The sequence below is a fragment of the Onychostoma macrolepis genome, chromosome 01 (genome assembly GCF_012432095.1).
Source record: "Onychostoma macrolepis isolate SWU-2019 chromosome 01, ASM1243209v1, whole genome shotgun sequence".
Classification (NCBI taxonomy): Eukaryota; Metazoa; Chordata; class Actinopteri; order Cypriniformes; family Cyprinidae; genus Onychostoma; species Onychostoma macrolepis.
The window spans coordinates 606,259-624,077 of record NC_081155.1 but is presented as its reverse complement, the minus strand read 5'-3'; the positions used below and the strand labels follow the sequence as shown (position 1 = coordinate 624,077).

General features: G+C 41.0%; 1 protein-coding gene across 1 annotated transcript in view; it reads left to right on the top strand.

The window, feature by feature from the left end:
- Window positions 1–10,462, top strand: part of mslnb (mesothelin b) — a 29,631-nt gene extending 19,169 nt beyond the window's left edge. Inside the window, exons 49-64 of the mRNA XM_058768452.1 lie at window positions 365–535; window positions 617–766; window positions 856–905; window positions 989–1,118; window positions 1,706–1,788; window positions 1,882–2,011; window positions 2,673–2,863; window positions 2,951–3,041; window positions 3,138–3,270; window positions 4,040–4,227; window positions 4,310–4,465; window positions 5,981–6,117; window positions 6,411–6,559; window positions 6,644–6,738; window positions 6,895–7,117; window positions 9,230–10,462. Coding sequence (XP_058624435.1) covers window positions 365–535; window positions 617–766; window positions 856–905; window positions 989–1,118; window positions 1,706–1,788; window positions 1,882–2,011; window positions 2,673–2,863; window positions 2,951–3,041; window positions 3,138–3,270; window positions 4,040–4,227; window positions 4,310–4,465; window positions 5,981–6,117; window positions 6,411–6,559; window positions 6,644–6,738; window positions 6,895–7,117; window positions 9,230–9,315 — 2,163 coding nt within the window. The 3' untranslated portion in view covers window positions 9,316–10,462. The remainder of the gene's footprint in view (window positions 1–364; window positions 536–616; window positions 767–855; window positions 906–988; window positions 1,119–1,705; window positions 1,789–1,881; window positions 2,012–2,672; window positions 2,864–2,950; window positions 3,042–3,137; window positions 3,271–4,039; window positions 4,228–4,309; window positions 4,466–5,980; window positions 6,118–6,410; window positions 6,560–6,643; window positions 6,739–6,894; window positions 7,118–9,229) is intronic.
- Window positions 10,463–17,819: the final 7,357 nt, after the last annotated feature.

Here is a 17,819-nt window from a genome sequence, read left to right as displayed (position 1 = left end):
TTCATAAACACAGTCACTTATTTCAGTCCTGATTGACTCAGTGTTGTTGGACAAAATGTTTGAATGAAAGATTCACTAAATCTCAAAGAATTTTCTTCCTGAAATGTATTGCTGTTGTTGAACATGTTGTTGAATCAGTAATTTATTCATAAAGACTGTCAGTTGTTTCAGTCCTGATTGAATCAGTGTTGTTGAACTAATTAGTTGAATCAATGATTAATTGAATAGAAAGACAGTTGCTCGTTTCATTCTGGAATGAATCAGTATTGTTGAACAAACCAGTGATTCATTGACTCCTTTGTACAGTTTGATTCGCTTATGTCTGTATAGTTTAGATGTACTAACACACGTGTGTCTGTGGCAGATTAATAGTGTGGCCAGTCTGCAGAACTTGGGTTCGCTGATCATCGGTGTTCAGACATCAATCATCAGCCTAATCTCGGGAAATATCTTTCTTGAGGCAATTAAATCTGAATTGTTCGTGACCAACGTCATCGGCGCACCTGTTATCGTCCAGCAGACCATCGTCAGCCAGGTAACTCTCGCTCACATTCACACGTCTCCGCTTGGTCTCAGCCTCGTCTCGTGACGTCTCTCTCTCTCCGTCTCTCTTTAGATCATCTCTGTCAGCAGCTCGTCCGACAGCGTCATCACAAACGTTCCTGACCTCATGGCCACAGAAATCCCACGCGTCTTCCTGCTGGGCGTGTCGTCATCATCTGCGGCTGCGCAGACCGTCAACCAGAAGAAATGGAAACACGAGCAGGTGCTGGAGGCATCTACATAATAAGCCCAAATGTCATTATTATATGTTAAATGATAATAATGACATGGTTGAATTTCTCTTCCTCTCAGGCCGTTTTGATCTTTGAAACCGTTGCTGCGCAGTTCAGCAACCCGGAGGAGTGAGTGAAGAGTTTTATTAGTCAGATTAGATGTTGTAGTTTTGACCATGTTAATGTGTGTGTGTCTGTGTGTGTGTGTGTAGCATGTCTTTCCAGGTGCTGCAGGGCTTCACCTGTTCACGAATCCAGAGCTTCAGCTCTAGTAAAGTCATGAATCTGATCCGCGGCTGCAAACGACGAGCCAATCAGACGCTCGTCCTGCAGGAGTCACAGGTGAACAAGCACACTATGATCCACATTCTGCAGAGCTTCATGAAACCTTAAAAAACCAGACTTTGATCAATCTGCTCTGGTCCGCATCAGACCCTTCAGCTTCATCATTTATTCAAGAAAAATATTGACCAGTATCATTTTCCAATGCTGGTATTTTCAAATTCAACATCCACAAAACATCACCAGATCCATCAGATCCATCAGATCCATCAGATCCATCGTTAATGCTGATGTCAGAATCAAAGTTATTCTGATGATAAAAATCAGTCAAGATTTGACAGCAAAAAGACACGTGAAGCGTTTGTACAATTACACTGAAAGAGCTTTTACCGGATAAAAAAAAAAACTAAACTATTAATCAGACGACAGAAGACATGGAGTAGATTGTGTTAAACATGTTTAACCGCAAATTTTGAGCATGACCGTCTTGAATTGAATGCATCAAATATAATACAGTAGAATTAATAGGCTGGTTTGCATCTTTGAATATAGCAAGTTTAATATCTTACTGAGTAATTGTTTTGATGATGTGCAGGAGAATCAGTGTGACGAGTGTGAGCGTGTTTGTGTGTGTGTTTCTCCTTCAGCTGACCTGCATGTATCACTACATCAAGAGCGCCGATCTCGCCGCCTTCTCCCAGTATCCCGCTGAAGTGCTCGTCTATTACAAGTGCGTCTGAAGCACAAACACACACTCATGCCGTCAGTCTCAGGGACAGGGAGTTCATGAAGATCGTCATGTGTTTGTTTGTCTGTGTTTCAGCTACTCGATGATCAACAGATCTCTGTGCCGCTCGTATTTCTCCTCTCTGGGAACGGCCAGCTTCTCTGTTCTGTCCAGCACACTGTCCTTCAAGAAGCAGACGCTGTTCAACAACGCCAGGGACTGTCTGGTAATCAAAACAAAGTTTTTAGATTCATTAATGCACTCAGAAAAAGATTTGAGCTTACATTTAACATTTATGTGTTTGAAATGCATATACAATTCCTGTGCATTCATATGTGCATTTAAACTAAAATATGCATATGCATTTAAATATGATGCATGTTGGTGAGACACATTTTAATGAAGCAGGTCAGATTTCTGCACTCAAAACATTATGCTGTTGTTATTAACTATGAAAAATAGTAGTTAACATTAACTAATTATGAAAAATACTTCCAAAACGTTTATTAATCTTAGTTCATGTTAATATTAACATTTAGTAATATTAAAACTTTTATTAAAATCAAAAGTTGTATCTGTTAATATTACTTAATGGACCTGAGCTGAGCTAACTATGAACAGTTACCAATGTACTGCTCATGGTTAGTTAATGCATTATCAAATGTTCACTAATGGGACTTTATTGTTAAGTGTTAAAATGTATGAGATTTTATATATATATATATATATATATATACAATTTTTTTTTTTTTTTAATAAAATGAAAACTAAAAGACTTTCAAATCACATGAGCCAATATTTTATTCACAATAGAACATACAGTAGATAACACAACAAATGTTTAAATGGAGAAATTTTATGCTGCTGTGGTGTTTGGTCTGTTTCAGGGAATCTCAGGCTTCAGGATCAGCCGGGATCAGCTGGATGTTTTGGGCAGCATGTGCTGTTTTCTGAGCGGTGATTACATCCAGAGCTCGGACTCGTATGTGCTGGAGAAACTCAAGCAGTGTGTGGATCTGTCGGCTCAGCAGATCTCTGCGCTGGAGAGCGTCCTGCTGGGAGGAAACACCAGCTACGGGTACAAACTCACTCACACACACACGTATGTCACACGGATCTCCTGTGCGTTATACGAGCTCTGACTGACACCAGACCTTCCTCTCAGACCCTCAGGCAGCTGGGACAGAACCACGCTGGAGAACCTGGGCCTCCTGCCGCTGTACCTCACCGCCAACATCTGGAGCAAATTCTCACAGGTGCGACCGCAGGAACCGCTCCAGTGACAGGAACAAAGGGCTGTGTGTGTGTGTGTGTGTGTGTTCCAGCCATAACTCTCTGTGTGTGTTTGTCAGGCCAACAAGCAGAGGTTTCTGAAGACCTTCATTCGTGACCTGAAGAAGAATGATAAAGCTTCAGAGATGAAGCTCCTCAACATGATGAACGAGGTCAACAAAATCTCACGAGTCAGAATCAAGAGATCTGCTGGTGAGGATCACTGCAGAAACACCGCAGAACCGCTGTTACACTAATGTTTGGGGTCGGTCAGATGTTTCAATGTTTCTGAAAGAGTCTGCTCACCAAGGCTGCATTTAACTGATCAAATATACAGTGAAATATTATTACAATTTTTTTTTTTATGTGAATATCTGTCAAAATGTAATTTATTGCTGTGATCAAATCTGAATTTTCAGCTTCGTTACTCCAGTCTTCAGTAGGGTCACGATAAATCTGCTGGTGATTCTCTCTTGCATGGATTCTGAGTTTAGTGTTTAACAGCAGATGGCACTGCGTGCTTTAGAAACAGCTGTATTCTGCTTGCTTCCAGCTCCTTACACACACACCACTTCAACCTAAAATAAGCATTCGTAAAGTTTGAAAAGGTTGAAGTGAATTACAAGAGAGTTCACAGTGGGCTGTGTTTCCATTAATCCTGCGTCATAAAAGCATAAAAGTTAAGGTGCAAGTACATTTAACCACTTAGATGAACACACAAGCACCCTTCTTTGTTGAGTGTTCGAGCACCATCTGCTGTTAAAAAGTTAAAGAGTTTGATTAATCGTGACACCCCTGGTCTTCAGTGTCCCATGATTCTTCAGAAATCATTCTAATATGCTGATTTGCTGCTGATTATTAGCAATGTTGAAAACAGTTGTGCTGCCCAATATTTTTGAGGAAACCTTGATACATTTTGTTTTTTATTTAATTAAATGAGCATGTATGATATATTTGAAGCTGTATCCGTGTGTTCCTGTAGAAACAGCATGCACTGTGGGACAGATCCAGCAGACTCAGGTGTACAGTGACATGTTTCCGTTTGCGTACGACGTGCTGCAGTTTAACGCCTGTTTGAGCGTCCAAACGCTGAAGGACAACCTGGAGGCGGTGACCGATCGAGTTTACGAAAGGAGCTACCAGCGGATTGTCCTGGACAAACTCAACCAGGTAAAACACACTCCTGAGCACTGCTGTACCTGCTGTCAATCACAGTGTTGCCATAGAGACATGTGTGTGTCCCGCCCCTCAGGCGTATCCGGGCGGACTGTCTGATGGGGTGCTGCAGGTTTTAGGCCCCGCCTCCCGTGCGGCCACACCCGATGACGTCAGAAAGTGGAACGTGACGAAGATCGACACGCTCTGGTCTCTGATGAACCAACGCAACGGAGACTGGGACGCAGAGATGGTACTGTGTGTGTGTGTGTGTGTGTGTGGGTGAGTGTACAGCAGAGGTGGAAAGAGTACGAAAATATTTTACTCAAGTAAAATTTAATTAATGTAATGGTACTTTTACTTAAGTACAAGTAAAAGTACCAGTCTAAAAATCTACTCAAGTAAAAGTAAAAAGTAGCTCATTTAAAATTAACTCAGAGTAAAAATTACTTGTTAACAGTGGGTGTCAAACTCAGTTCCTGGAGGGCCACAGCCATACACAGTATAGATATAACCCTAATTACACACATCTGATCCAGCTAATCTAATCATTTAGGCTTATTTGAAAACTACATGGTATGTGTGTTGGAACTAAACTCTCCAGGACTGCGGCCCTCCAGGAACTGAGTTTGACACCCCTGGGACAGGCCTATAAAGCTCAAACTAGTTGTTTTTAATTAAAGGAATCAGTTATTTAGAATAATAAGACATTTGGGAAACACCCTCATGTTGCTCAGAGACGCAAAATAGTGCTGTGGCTGTGTTTGGGGTTATTTTTGTTATCGAAGTAGAGCTAAAACAGGCAATATGGTGACTAAAACGCAAGTCTCTTAATTAACTTCTTGTTTATTGAATTGTTGTAATGAAGAAAAAAATTTATATGTAATCATGCTGATTTTTGGAGAAAAACGGCACTCTTCGTGTGATATTGATTTACTATATGAAATGATATAAATATTCCGTGATCATTTTAAATGCATTTTAACACACTGACTCACGCAGTGAAAGAACGCAGTCTAAATGCGCACGCACTGGTCTACTAGACTTCAGGCACTCTTTAGGAGTGTTTTGTTTGGTTTTTGGCTAAATACTGATAATGTCAAATTGCACATCGTTAGAACAACAATTATGATATTATCGCAGACGATATATCGCATACCCTTGCACCACTGTCTTTTTGGCTAATTTGAGCAAAACCTTTTGCTAAACTGCCAAAGCTTCATTTTAACCACCAATGCAATGATGCAAGTATTTATACTTACCTCTACATGCTTGCGAAGGGTTGATGTCGATATTTATAAGCTGCTAGTTTGGTTTCCCTAGGCAAACAGCTTACACTGAACTCCTGGCCATGTTTATGCACTATTATGCACTTCATTTCCTTCGAGTTCAGCTTCAGCAGAATACGACGGGGTTTGGTTTTCAGCTGGGTTTGCACCATTAACGCCTGTCTTGTCCGTCTTTGTCTTTTTCTGATTTTAGCACCAGTTTGTTCTCCTGCCCTTTATTTACTGCATTAGTTTCCAGGGAGGGATTTTTTTTTTTTTTTTTACTCAGTAATTAATGTGTTTTAAAAATGTAGCAAAGTACAATACTTCAAGCAAAATATACTTAAAGTAATTTTTTTAATCTGTAATTTTACTTTTACTTGAGTAGCTTTTTTGTGTACTTCTACTTTTTAATTACAGTAACGCGAGTACATGTAATTCGTTACTTTCCACCTCTGGTGTACAGTACTTCAGTGTGCTGTTGTGTGTGTCTCTCTCAGGTCCAGCTGCTGGTCAGTAAGTATCTGAGTGTGAATGGAAACACCCTCGGCACTAACGAGCTGAACGCGCTGGGAGGAACGAACCTGTGTGCGCTGAACACGAGTGTGCTGAACAGCATCACGGCCGCCAGCGTGGAGTGAGTACACAAACACACCAATTTAACCATGTCTTGGGGACTAATTTGTACTCATCATTCAGATAAACTGGACAAAATCTCTCAAAACCTCATTTTGGGGACGCCCTCATTTAAAAAAAAAAAAGTTAAGTTAAAAAATAAAAAATTGCTGGAGTTTTTCTGTCAGGGTTAGATTGTAATATTTATAACTAGCTCTATATGGAAATAATAGAAGTACATCTCCATATAGACAAGTTTGTGGCTGTGTGTTTTTAAGATTTAGAAACTAAATGTGTGTGTGTGTGTGTTTGCAGGCGAGCTTCTGCTTTCTCTTTGACCAGCTGCAGCTCAGAGAAGAAGTCTGTTCTGTTCAGTATCGCTCAGAACGCATTCAACGCTACAAACACACGCAGTACAAACACTGTCAGCATCACGACATACCAGCTGCTGCAGAACTACCTCGGTAACAACACACACACTCACAGACACACATATGCATCACACTGCTGCTGTCAGGCTGATCTTCTGTGTGTGTGTGTGTTTGCAGGTGGTGCTGATGTGACGTTCGTTCGTACTCTTGTGAACTCCAGTGTGAACATGGACGTGCTCACATTCATGAGTCTGAAGCAGAGCGTCATCAACGTGAGTCTCCTGTCAATCATTCATTTCAATCATGAGAACAGACTCTGAACTCAGTGGTGGTTCGTGGGCTTTTCTCTCCAGCTAACGGTCTGCTCGTCCTCATCTGTAGGTGTGTTATGTTCGTGAATGCTGATGCGCTGCTGTGTTTGTGTGCAGGTGCTGATCGTGCCTGAGGTGAAGAGTCTGTTGGGTGTGAATGTGGCCGATCTGAAGACGTATGAAAGCGCAGCACAGATACAGGAGTGGATCGGGCTTCAGCTGCAGTCGGATCTGGACACGCTGCAGATCGGTGTGACGGGCGGCAGGAACTCCACCGTCAGCGCCACCACTACCAGCAGCAGCAGCACTAAAGCACCGTCAGCCCAGACCAGCACCACAGGTACCAGCCACACACTGAGCTTCTGAGAGATCAGTCAGTGGTTTCTATAGAGTGTTTGTCAGGGTTCTGTCATAAATTTCCAGGAGACGATCATCGAGTTTTCAAAATCTCCATTTTTATTCACTGCCCCATATTCTGCCCCCAATGGTGCAGAAAAAATGGGAACTCACTCATACACAGAATAACGAACGAATGAACTATCAGTACAACTGAGCTCTGGGCCTTAGATGTTTCTCCAGGGATCCCTCACCAGAACTGCCCCGGCCATCGAAAACTGAACCCCTTTTAACAAATCAGACCAAACCATTTTATAATTACAGGGGGTCTCACAGGATCTTAATTCACAAATTTAGTACATCATAAACAAAATTAATGTAATATATACAAATAAACTTTATACACTTATGAAATTACATTCAACAAAACAATAACAGAAATAAACTAAAACACAAAAATAGACTTTATACATAACATCCAAACAAACCCCAAACCCAAACGGTTCCCCAAACTACATTTCCCATAATTCCTAACAAAAAATATAAAGGACATCAGGAAATGCCGCGCTCGTTTGATACCAGGCCTTTGCTCCAGGCTGCAGTCATGGATCCCGGCTGAACCACGGGTGAGATAAACAATTCAAATAATTAAATAAATTTAAACCCATTTCTGTGTAGTTGTGATTTTATTCCATCACTAGCGTGCTCTTAGTTCTTTTAATACTAGCATAAAGAGTCAACCTACACCTCTAACACAAAATATTTTGGGTAAATAAAAGAAAAACTAAAGTAAATACACCAATTTATAAACAAGCAGACAAACAATAAAAATAAACCAATTGAAATAAAATATGTACCAAGTGTGGCCTTAGCCATCACAGTGTTCTATAGAGAGGTTGATCTATTTATACACTAAAATCTATTCCTCATACATGACGCACTCTAGCAACAGCAACCGTTAAACAGTGAGTTTCACCAAAAAATAAATAGTAACACAATCATAGAGCACAAAACATTTCACATAACAGCAAAAATATAGAACCATTGTCTTGACAACAAATATTAAGAACAATAAGTTGCATAATACATTTATAACATTAAAACTAGCTTCATTTTCAAAAAAAAAAACAGTCCGTTATATCCGTGAAGGTAGGGTTAGGATCTGTGAAGGGAAAGAAACTGCATGTTTATTAGATCTGTGTGGCAGCAGCGTAATACGCAGTAAATGAAGTAATAAATCCTCTGCTCTCTTGTCTCCTCTGAGGCTGGGACTCTAAACAGTGTTCTGTGCTCATCTGTGCAGCCAAAGACAAGTGCTTTTCTTCAACTTTCGCCATGGCATTAGAACTGGTACACTGTTGTCTGGTACACCTCAAAATGAGGCGCTGTGGGTGGAAACGTGCAGATTAAGGGGCGGTAATATTGTAATAAAAATATTATAATGAGAATTCACTATTCACAGAGGGAGTGAAATCTGACGCGTTGGTTTACCAAAACAGAAAATGTGAAAGATTAACCCAGTAACTGTGTTGGTAGATGCACTAGGGACCTGATTATATCACACATTTTAGAGTAGCCTTTTATTGTGGCCAGCCTAAGGCACACCTGTGCAATAATCATGCTGTCTAATCAGCATCTCCATCCACCTCACAGCTGTGGCATATCAAGAAGTGCTCACTAACACAGATTTAGACAGATTTGTGAACAATATTTGAGAGAAATAGGCCTTTTGTGTACATAGAAAAAGTCTTAGATCTTTGAGTTCAGCTCATGAAAAATGGGGCAAAAGTGTTGTTTATAATTTTATTCAGTGTAGTTTTATTTTGTTCACTTGTTATACAACAGATGTTACATAAATATGATGATACTGGATTTTTAGAGGACAGAAATGAAAAAGTCTTTAATGTACAATAGTTTTGAACCTATAAATCCACTGCTAGAGAAAACAGTGAAGAGACTGAGACAAATCCTCGTGGGTCGAGTTGTGCTGTAGATGCTGAAATCAGCTTCATTTCTGTCAGTCCTGATCCACTCATTCTGTCCAGTCCATTCATCTTCTGTAAATGTTCATCTGCTGATACAGAGCTCACATCTCAACATCTGTGTCTCTCTGCAGCTGCTGGATCCAGAGTCTGGTCACCTGTCTGTCTGCAGCTGCTCCTATTGGCTGTTACCATGACGACACTGAAGCTGCTGCACTGATGACATCATCTCTGTACTTCCTGTCTCTCGTATTTAAAGAGTTTCTGCACTTTAACTTTCAAGAACTGACATGAACTATTTCTGTCTGAAATTAATTAATAAATCAATCTGGATTGCTGTGGTCACATCTGCCTCGATCATGTGACGTTAAAGATTTGACGATGAAGTCTCAAAAACCTCTCTATAAATAAAAGTTAGAAATACAGTAGTTTTTGTTTTACATGAGAGAGACAGACTGAACCCTCCATGAAGATCAACACACTGAAGCTCAGGTTACTCCAGGAGAACTCAAATTGTAATGAATGTAATGTAATACTTTGTATTGATAAAAGTATGCTTGTTATCCTAGTTCTCAGTTTCACATTTAATCCTAGATTATAAATATTCCTATTCTCTCTTTTTATTACTAGATGAGTTTTATTTCCTTCTCTGCATATTCTTTTCTATTCTTTATATTACACACACCATACTGAACTCTACTGTGTGAGTAGAGTACTGGTGTGAATTCTAGCACACACACAGAACTGCGCAGAACTGATGATAGTTTTAGGCAAGCAACTGATGAAGAACACCACATCCAGCACTCACCTCTTACAGACATTGGCATTGACATGGTCACTTGTTTCCCTCACGATTACATGCACCTGGTTTGTCTGGTCTCTTAGACTTGTGGATCAGCACCATTGGTCCCTTGCACTGTCGCATATCATCCATTCAAGCTTCCATGGTGTCAGATAGACTTCTTGCACTGAGAAGCTACATTCCAAGTGAGTTTTCTCGAAGGCCTCGGGCACTGGCAGATCGATGTAGGTGGAAAGCAACAGAGCTACGTCAGTTCTTGTTATACACTGGTCCAGTTTTGCTGAACGGTCTTCTACAGCCTCAAATCTACGACAACCTCATGCTTTTGTCTGTAGCTGTGTACATTTTGGAAAGTCCAAAATTTAGTATGGAGATGATTGACTTTGCAAATACTATGTTGCTTTCATTTGTTGGACTCTATGGCCAGCTTTATGGTGAAGAGTTTTTGGTTTACAATATTCATGGCCTGGTGCACTTCAGTGAAGATGTCAAAATCCATGGCAATCTCGATACAATATCAGGTTTTCCCTTTGAAAAAAAGGCTTCAATAAATTTACATGACAGACTTGGGTTATTTTCTTTCTGTCTGGAGTTGCGATTTCATAATTAAGATCGGACAGTACACGCACAACAGTATATGATCCCACAAATTTCACACAGAACAGAGAGCCCACTAAAGGCAACAATGCCAAAACAACTTTTTCATCTTTATCTGCGCCTCTTCCAAATTTTTCCATGCTGCTTGACCAGCTAACAACAAACGTCTTTTAAAACCATTTACATATTCAAACAGACTTTTTGGTGGCTGTTTACCTTTTAACTGATCACCCACTACGGCAAGTGGACCGCGCACCTTATGCCCAAAAACTAATTCGTTGGGACTAAAACCCAAACTAGACTGCGTGACCTCCCTTGCGGCTAACAAAGGCCATGGAAGTCCTTCCTCCCAATCTCATTTTAATTCAACGCAATACGCACGCAAAAGAGACTTAAGCGTTTGGGGAACCCGTTCCAGCGCTCCCTGACTTTGAGGATGGAATGCGCTGGAACGGTGATGTTGAACTCCCACCTGCTTTAAAATTTCCGTGAACATTTTAGAGGTGAAATTCGTTCCCCGGTCACTTTGAATGACCTTAGGGATACCGAAGATTGAAATGAATTGAGAAAGGGCTTTCACAACGGACCGAGTAGTGATGTTACGCATCACATAAGCCGCTGGGTAGCGAGTACTACTTTGACACATTACAGTCAAGAGAAATTTACTTCCCGACTTAGTAGACTGTGTTGGTCCGTTACCTTCCTCTAACATAGGGGTCTCAAACTCGCGGCCCGGGGGCCAATTGAGGCCCGCGGGATGATATTTTGTGGCCCCCCTACTTGACATCAATGTTTAGTGTTAGTGCGGCCCACACGTTGTACTCAAACGCACCTTTTTGCTGAGTCTTGCCGCGCTTTTATTTTTTTATCACTTACAGTGTTTCCCCTACCATTATTTATTAAACAAACTAATTAGCCTTGTTATGTTATTTATCTTATTTACACGACGGCGTGCCATTTCTGTCTCTACGTTACATGGTCGCGCTCTCTGTATCGCGCACACGGCGGAGTTCCGCCCCGGTTCGCACACACACACAAACGTAAGCGCACACAGAAGTGAGCACACTCCCACTCCTATTTGTAAATATTAAGCCGCAAAACGTCTATTTAAATATGACTTCTGCGTATCTCTGTGTTAATGTATGGCGCGTTTGTTTACTCATACAGAAGCGCGCGACGCTTGCGGTGATATTAACTTCTGTCGTCTCACTAAATGAGGACATAAATACATGAACAACATCTCCAGAACTGCTCTGAGAGTCACTTCATGAGCATTCGAGTGTTTCATTTGAGAAAAACTATCCTCATATCATATACACAGAAATGTAAAGGTATTCACGGCAACCCGTCAAAATAAAAGTTCGGTTTTACTTGAAGACATTGGGCAGAACGGAAAATGCTGCAAAACTCACACTCCCATAGTCCCTTCCCCATTGACTAACTGGGACTGCAAAATAATCTTTTGCAAAGGAACAGACAACATTTGGAGTGTAATCCCTTGGATTAAAACTTTCTTTCCAACATATGAACTGGATGAAAATGGCAGAATGGAATCCAAAAAACAGTAATTATTCTATTCTAATTCATTTCTGAACAATTCCTTTGTCATGAACAGATTTTGCGTACTGCGTACAGAAGGCGCATGCGGCAAGCAACTCGTTAAAAGCACAGGAGCAGAATTTTTATTCTTACCACATCCCCGTTTGCTTTTATGTACGGGACATTCATTCTTCCAATGTCCGACTTCCAGACAATAACGACACATAGAATCAGATATCACCCTCTGAGAAGGTGAACTTCGATAACTCCGTTGCGATTGTTTAAGGTGAAGATTTCCATTACCCCGATTCCCATAACTAAATCGATTCTTGTGAGTCAGAATGAAATCATCTGCTAATGATGCAGCTTCAATGGCAGTGCGAGGTTTATTTTCGTTAATATACACTGCAATTTGATTGGGAAAAATGTTTTTTTAGCTGTTCAATAAGCATCATCTCGCGCAGCTCATTAAATGACTGTACGTTATGTGGCCACCAGGGGTCTTTTCCGCACCCTCTGTACTACTACTCAAGTAGATCAAAGACCCATGATTATAAAAATAGTTAGTTAAAAAGAACTACCTGGTTTCATGCAAGCCACCCTAATTAAAGGACGCAGATGGAAGCTGGTGTGTCAAAAATATACATTTCTTTATTTCACAATAGTTCAATAATTCAAACGATTTAAAAAATGACAGCTGAAATACCTCATGAAACTTCGATCAAAACACCAAATGGTCAAGAGTGTGTACGGAGTTTCCCTTCCGAGACGTGTCAGAATTTTAAAGTACACCACACGTCACTCTTAATAAATAAGTTAATAAAAATACACAGGTAGAATAACCCAGTTAAATATAATACACGTGATTCACAGCAATCTCCCGTCTTCACGCCACACGCACACCACTGCAGACGTTTGTCTCTATGGAAAACTACACGCTACCCAATAAGTATTTCAATTAAAAGAACCCCACAGAGTATACATCAGGTTATCAGAGGGACACAAAACAAAACAAAAATACAATGTAAAACAAGAAAAAGAACTCTCTCTCTCCTCACATGCCCCACGGGCGTTCGGCAAACACTATGTTGTAAATTATGGTCGGCAGTTTGTATATCTAAAATGACTAGGAAAAACAGTGACTGGACTCGTTTCCTAAATAGCGAACAAATGTTTGCACGATGTGTCCTCACCACAATCTCACACTGCGTTACTGTGACAGAAAATAGGATGTGTCCGCACCACAATCTCAAACTGCGTTACTGTAGCAGTTTGCCTAGAACAACCGATTTGTCCACCGGCCAATCTCCAGCCTCAAACAACGACAACAGCACTGGTTTGAACTCGCGCTCCTGATGCTTTCATTCCCCACGCTGTACCAACACGCTATGCTGAAACGCTAGCTTGGCTTGTCGCTCTGTGACTACGTCACACTAAATAACCGGCTGAGCAATGAAGCGCTCAGAGGTGGCGTCTACTGGGTCCTAATGTCCTACCACATTCACATATTACATTCACCCCCCTCGTAGAATGTCACCGTCCCGGTGACAGAAAAAATAAAGTCAACACCAGGGTCTAAACACAACATGTAGTGAATTGACTGTGGGGTGAGTTGTAACCTCCTCCCTACCATCCCCATTTCTTACGGCCGCACGAGGGAGATGAAACCGATTAGAGTGCTGGTCTGCTGTTAGTCGTGTGGTTCGTCGCATTGTTTTAATTGATGTTTGTTCTTCTTCCTCCGACCTACCACGCTCATGGTCTTGACTCAATTCCATGGAATCGGAACTTGGACTAGCAGGTTGTTCATATAGCTGCCCGGATACCAATGGGGCTGCAACACATCTCTGTCTTTCTGAATCATGTGGATTCCACGGTGCACACACCCCCAAGTCAAATTCTTTGTCTATACTAGAGTCAGGACTGAGTGCCGCATCACCCTTGGGCACATCTCTAGACAACTCCACATCAATCGCACATGGGTGAGGAGAGCCGGAATCCATCGGCAATGGACACAATTCTTGTCGATGGATATTCCGCTCTGGGCCCGACTGACCCTTAGGCTTGATCTTATATAATACCCCAACCTCATCCAGACATCGTACTACTTCATAGACAACAGGCTCCCACTGGTCTTGGATTTTATGGCGACCAGGGGGATGACTTCGCCTGTACACAAATGAACCACTAGGCAAAATTGGCAAAGGGACAAAATGATGTTGTGCTCGTTGGCTTACTCTGAGTTCGATTGCTTCAGTCTGTTGTGCTGCTGTGAGGTTTGTGTTTGTAGCTCCGTGTACCTTCGCTTTTATTGAATCTCTACCTTACTTTCAATCCCTTTTGTCTAAAGTGATAAAATATAACTTAATTCTCACCATATTTCTGGTGTTATCTTTCAAACTAATCTAACTAATTTGATCGTTCGCCTTTAAAAACCGCGAGTGCAGCTTGTTAGCCCGTTAGCTTGTCACTTGCGGTTCCATTTCATTCTATTCGCGCCTATTATTATTTTATTTTTCCTCGCTCCGTTTTCACGAGCTCATCAAACAACAGTGGTAAGTGGTAAGTTAAGTTGGTATCATTCATCAATCAAGGTGAGTAATGGCTTCTTCTCCTGCTATTGTTGTTTGCACTGTCTGCCACATGTATAGTTTATCTGTCTCTGTCAGCAGCGAGGGATTCACATGTGATAAATGCAGGGAAATAGTTAGGCTGACAGAGAAGGTTTTAGAACTAGAGACACGCATCCAAACTTTAGTTGAGGACAGTAAGAATGTGAGGGCTGTAGATACTGCTTTGGATGCGACTAGCTCAGGAGTCCTGTACATTGTTCGGTTTCGGTTGAGCCCGTGCAGCAGGGCAACTGGGTGACAGTGAGGCGGCATAGTCGCGGGTCAAAACACCACTCTTCCGTTCCGATCAGAACATCAAACAGGTTCTCCCCACTCAGTGAAGCACCCACTGAGAAACCTGATGAAAGTGCTCTAGTTATTGGCGATTCTATTGTACGGAACGTGAAAATAGAGACACCAGCCACCATAGTCCATTGTTTACCAGGAGCCAGAGCGCCTGACATCTTGGCAAATTTAAAAGTGCTGACTAATGCTAAACGTAAATTCAGTAAGATTGTTATCCACGTCGGCGCTAATGATGTTCGACCGCCAGTCGGAGATCACCAAAAATAATGTTAAAGAGGTGTGTGAACTTGCAAGTACGATGTCAGACACTGTAATATGCTCTGGTCCGCTCCTGCTTACCGTGGTGATGAGATTCATAGCAGACTGTCGTCACTTAATGGCTGGATGTCTAAGTGGTGCCCGCAAAATAACATAGGCTTTATAGACAATTGGAAGAATTTTTGGGGCAGACCTGACCTGTTGAAAAGAGATGGTGTTCATCCCTCCTGGGGTGGTGCCGCTCTTCTCTCTAGAAATATGGCACATAGTCTTAGAGTTTGTACTTGACTAACTGGAGCCCAGGTCAGGAAGCAGACAGACTGGCTAAACCGATCGTCTGCTAGCCGCCTCATGTCACCAAAGGCAGTTAACTCTCAGCACATAGAATCTTTTCATCTAGATATCACGCTATAGAGACTGTGTCTGTTCCCGAACTAGAAAATACAGAAAACATCCAAACCAAAGTAATAGTAACAATTTAATTGATGTTCAACAAATAAAAACCGATATAATACAGATAAACACATGATAAAGCTTGGCTTATTGAATATTAGATCCCTTTCTTCAAAAGCACTTTTTGTAAATGATATGTTCACTGACCATAAACTAGATGTGCTTTGTTTGACAGAAACCTGGCTAAAACAAGATGATTACATTACTTTAAACGAGTCTACACCCCAAGATTACTGTTACAAACATGAACCGCGTCCAAAAGGTAAAGGGGAGGTGTTGCTACAATTTATAGAAATATTTTCAGTATCTCTCAGAGGTCAGGTTTCAAGTATAATTCGTTCAAGTAATGGTGCTTCATATAACGTTATCCAAAGAAACAAGTGTTAATGATAAATCCCTGTGATGTTTGTACTGGCTACTGTATACAGGCCACCAGGGCACCATACAGACTTTATTAAAGAATTTTCTGATCTTCTATCGGAGTTAGTACTGACTGCAGATAAAGTCCTAATCGTTGGTGATTTTAATATCCATGTTGATAATGAAAGAGATTTGTTGGGATCAGCATTTATAGACATTCTAAACTCAATTGGTGTTAAACAACACGTGTCAGGCCCTACTCATTGTCGAAATCATACTCTAGATTTAATACTGTCACATGGAATTGATGTCAGTGGCGTTGAAATTTTACAGCAGAGCGATGATATCTCAGATCATTATCTAGTCTCCTGTATATTCCATATAGCTAAAGCTGTAAAGCCAACTTCTTGTTACAAATATGGTAGAACCATCACTTCTACCACAAAAGACTGCTTTATAAATAATCTTCCTGACTTATCTCAGTTCCTCAGTATATCCAATAGCTCAGAACAACTTGATGATGTAACAGGAACTATGGACTCTCTCTTTTCTAGCACTTTAGATGCGGTTGCTCCTTTACGCTTAAGGAAGATTAAGGATAAGAGTCCAACACCGTGGTATAATGAGCACACCGCGCCCTAAAGAGAGCAGCCCGGAAAATGGAGCGCAGCTGGAGGAAAACTAAATTAGAGGTATTTCGTTTAGCTTGGCGGAAAGTACCCTATCCTACAGAAAAGCATTAAAACTGCTAGATCTGATTACTTTTCGTCTCTTCTAGAAGAAAACAAACATAACCCTCGGTATTTATTCAATACAGTAACTAAATTAACGAAAAATCAAGCATCAACAGGTGTTGGCATTTCCCAAGAGCATAGCAGTAATGACTTTATGAACTACTTCACTTCCAAGATCGATACTATCAGAGATAAAATTGTATCCTTGCAGCCGTCAGCTACAGTATCGCATCAGATAGCGCACTATAGATCCCCTGAGGAACAATTTCATTCATTCTCTACTGTGGGAGAGGAAGAATTGTATAAACTTGTTAAATCATCTAAACCAACAACATGTATGTTAGACCCGATTCCATCTAAACTACTAAAAGAGCTGCTTCCAGAAGTCATAGATCCTCTTTGGCTATTATTAATTCATCATTGTCATTAGGATATGTCCCCAAAACCTTCAAATTGGCTGTTATTAAGCCTCTCATTAAAAAACCACAACTTGACCCCAAAGATCTAGTTAATTACAGACCGATCTCAAATCTCCCTTTTCTGTCAAAGATACTAGAAAAGGTAGTATCCTCACAATTATATTCCTTCCTAGAGAAAATGATATCTGTGAGGAATTCCAGTCAGGATTTAGATCGTATCATAGTACTGAGACTGCTCTCATTAGAGTTACAAATGACCTGCTTCTATCATCTGATCGTGGTTGTATCTCTTTATTAGTTCTACTGGATCTTAGCGCCATGCTCGACACTATCGACCACAACATTCTTTTGAATAGACTAGAAAACTTTGTTGGCATTAGTGGAAGTGCCTTAGCATGGTTCAAATCGTACTTATCTGACCGCCATCAGTTCGTAGCAGTGAATGAAGAGGTATCATATCGATCACAAGTGCAGTATGGAGTACCTCAAGGCTCAGTACTAGGGCCGTTACTTTTCACGCTTTATATGTTACCCTTGGGAGATATTATTAGGAGACATGGTGTTAGCTTTCACTGTTATGCTGATGATACTCAGCTCTATATTTCTTCGCCCGGTGAAACACACCAAATTGAGAAACTAACGGA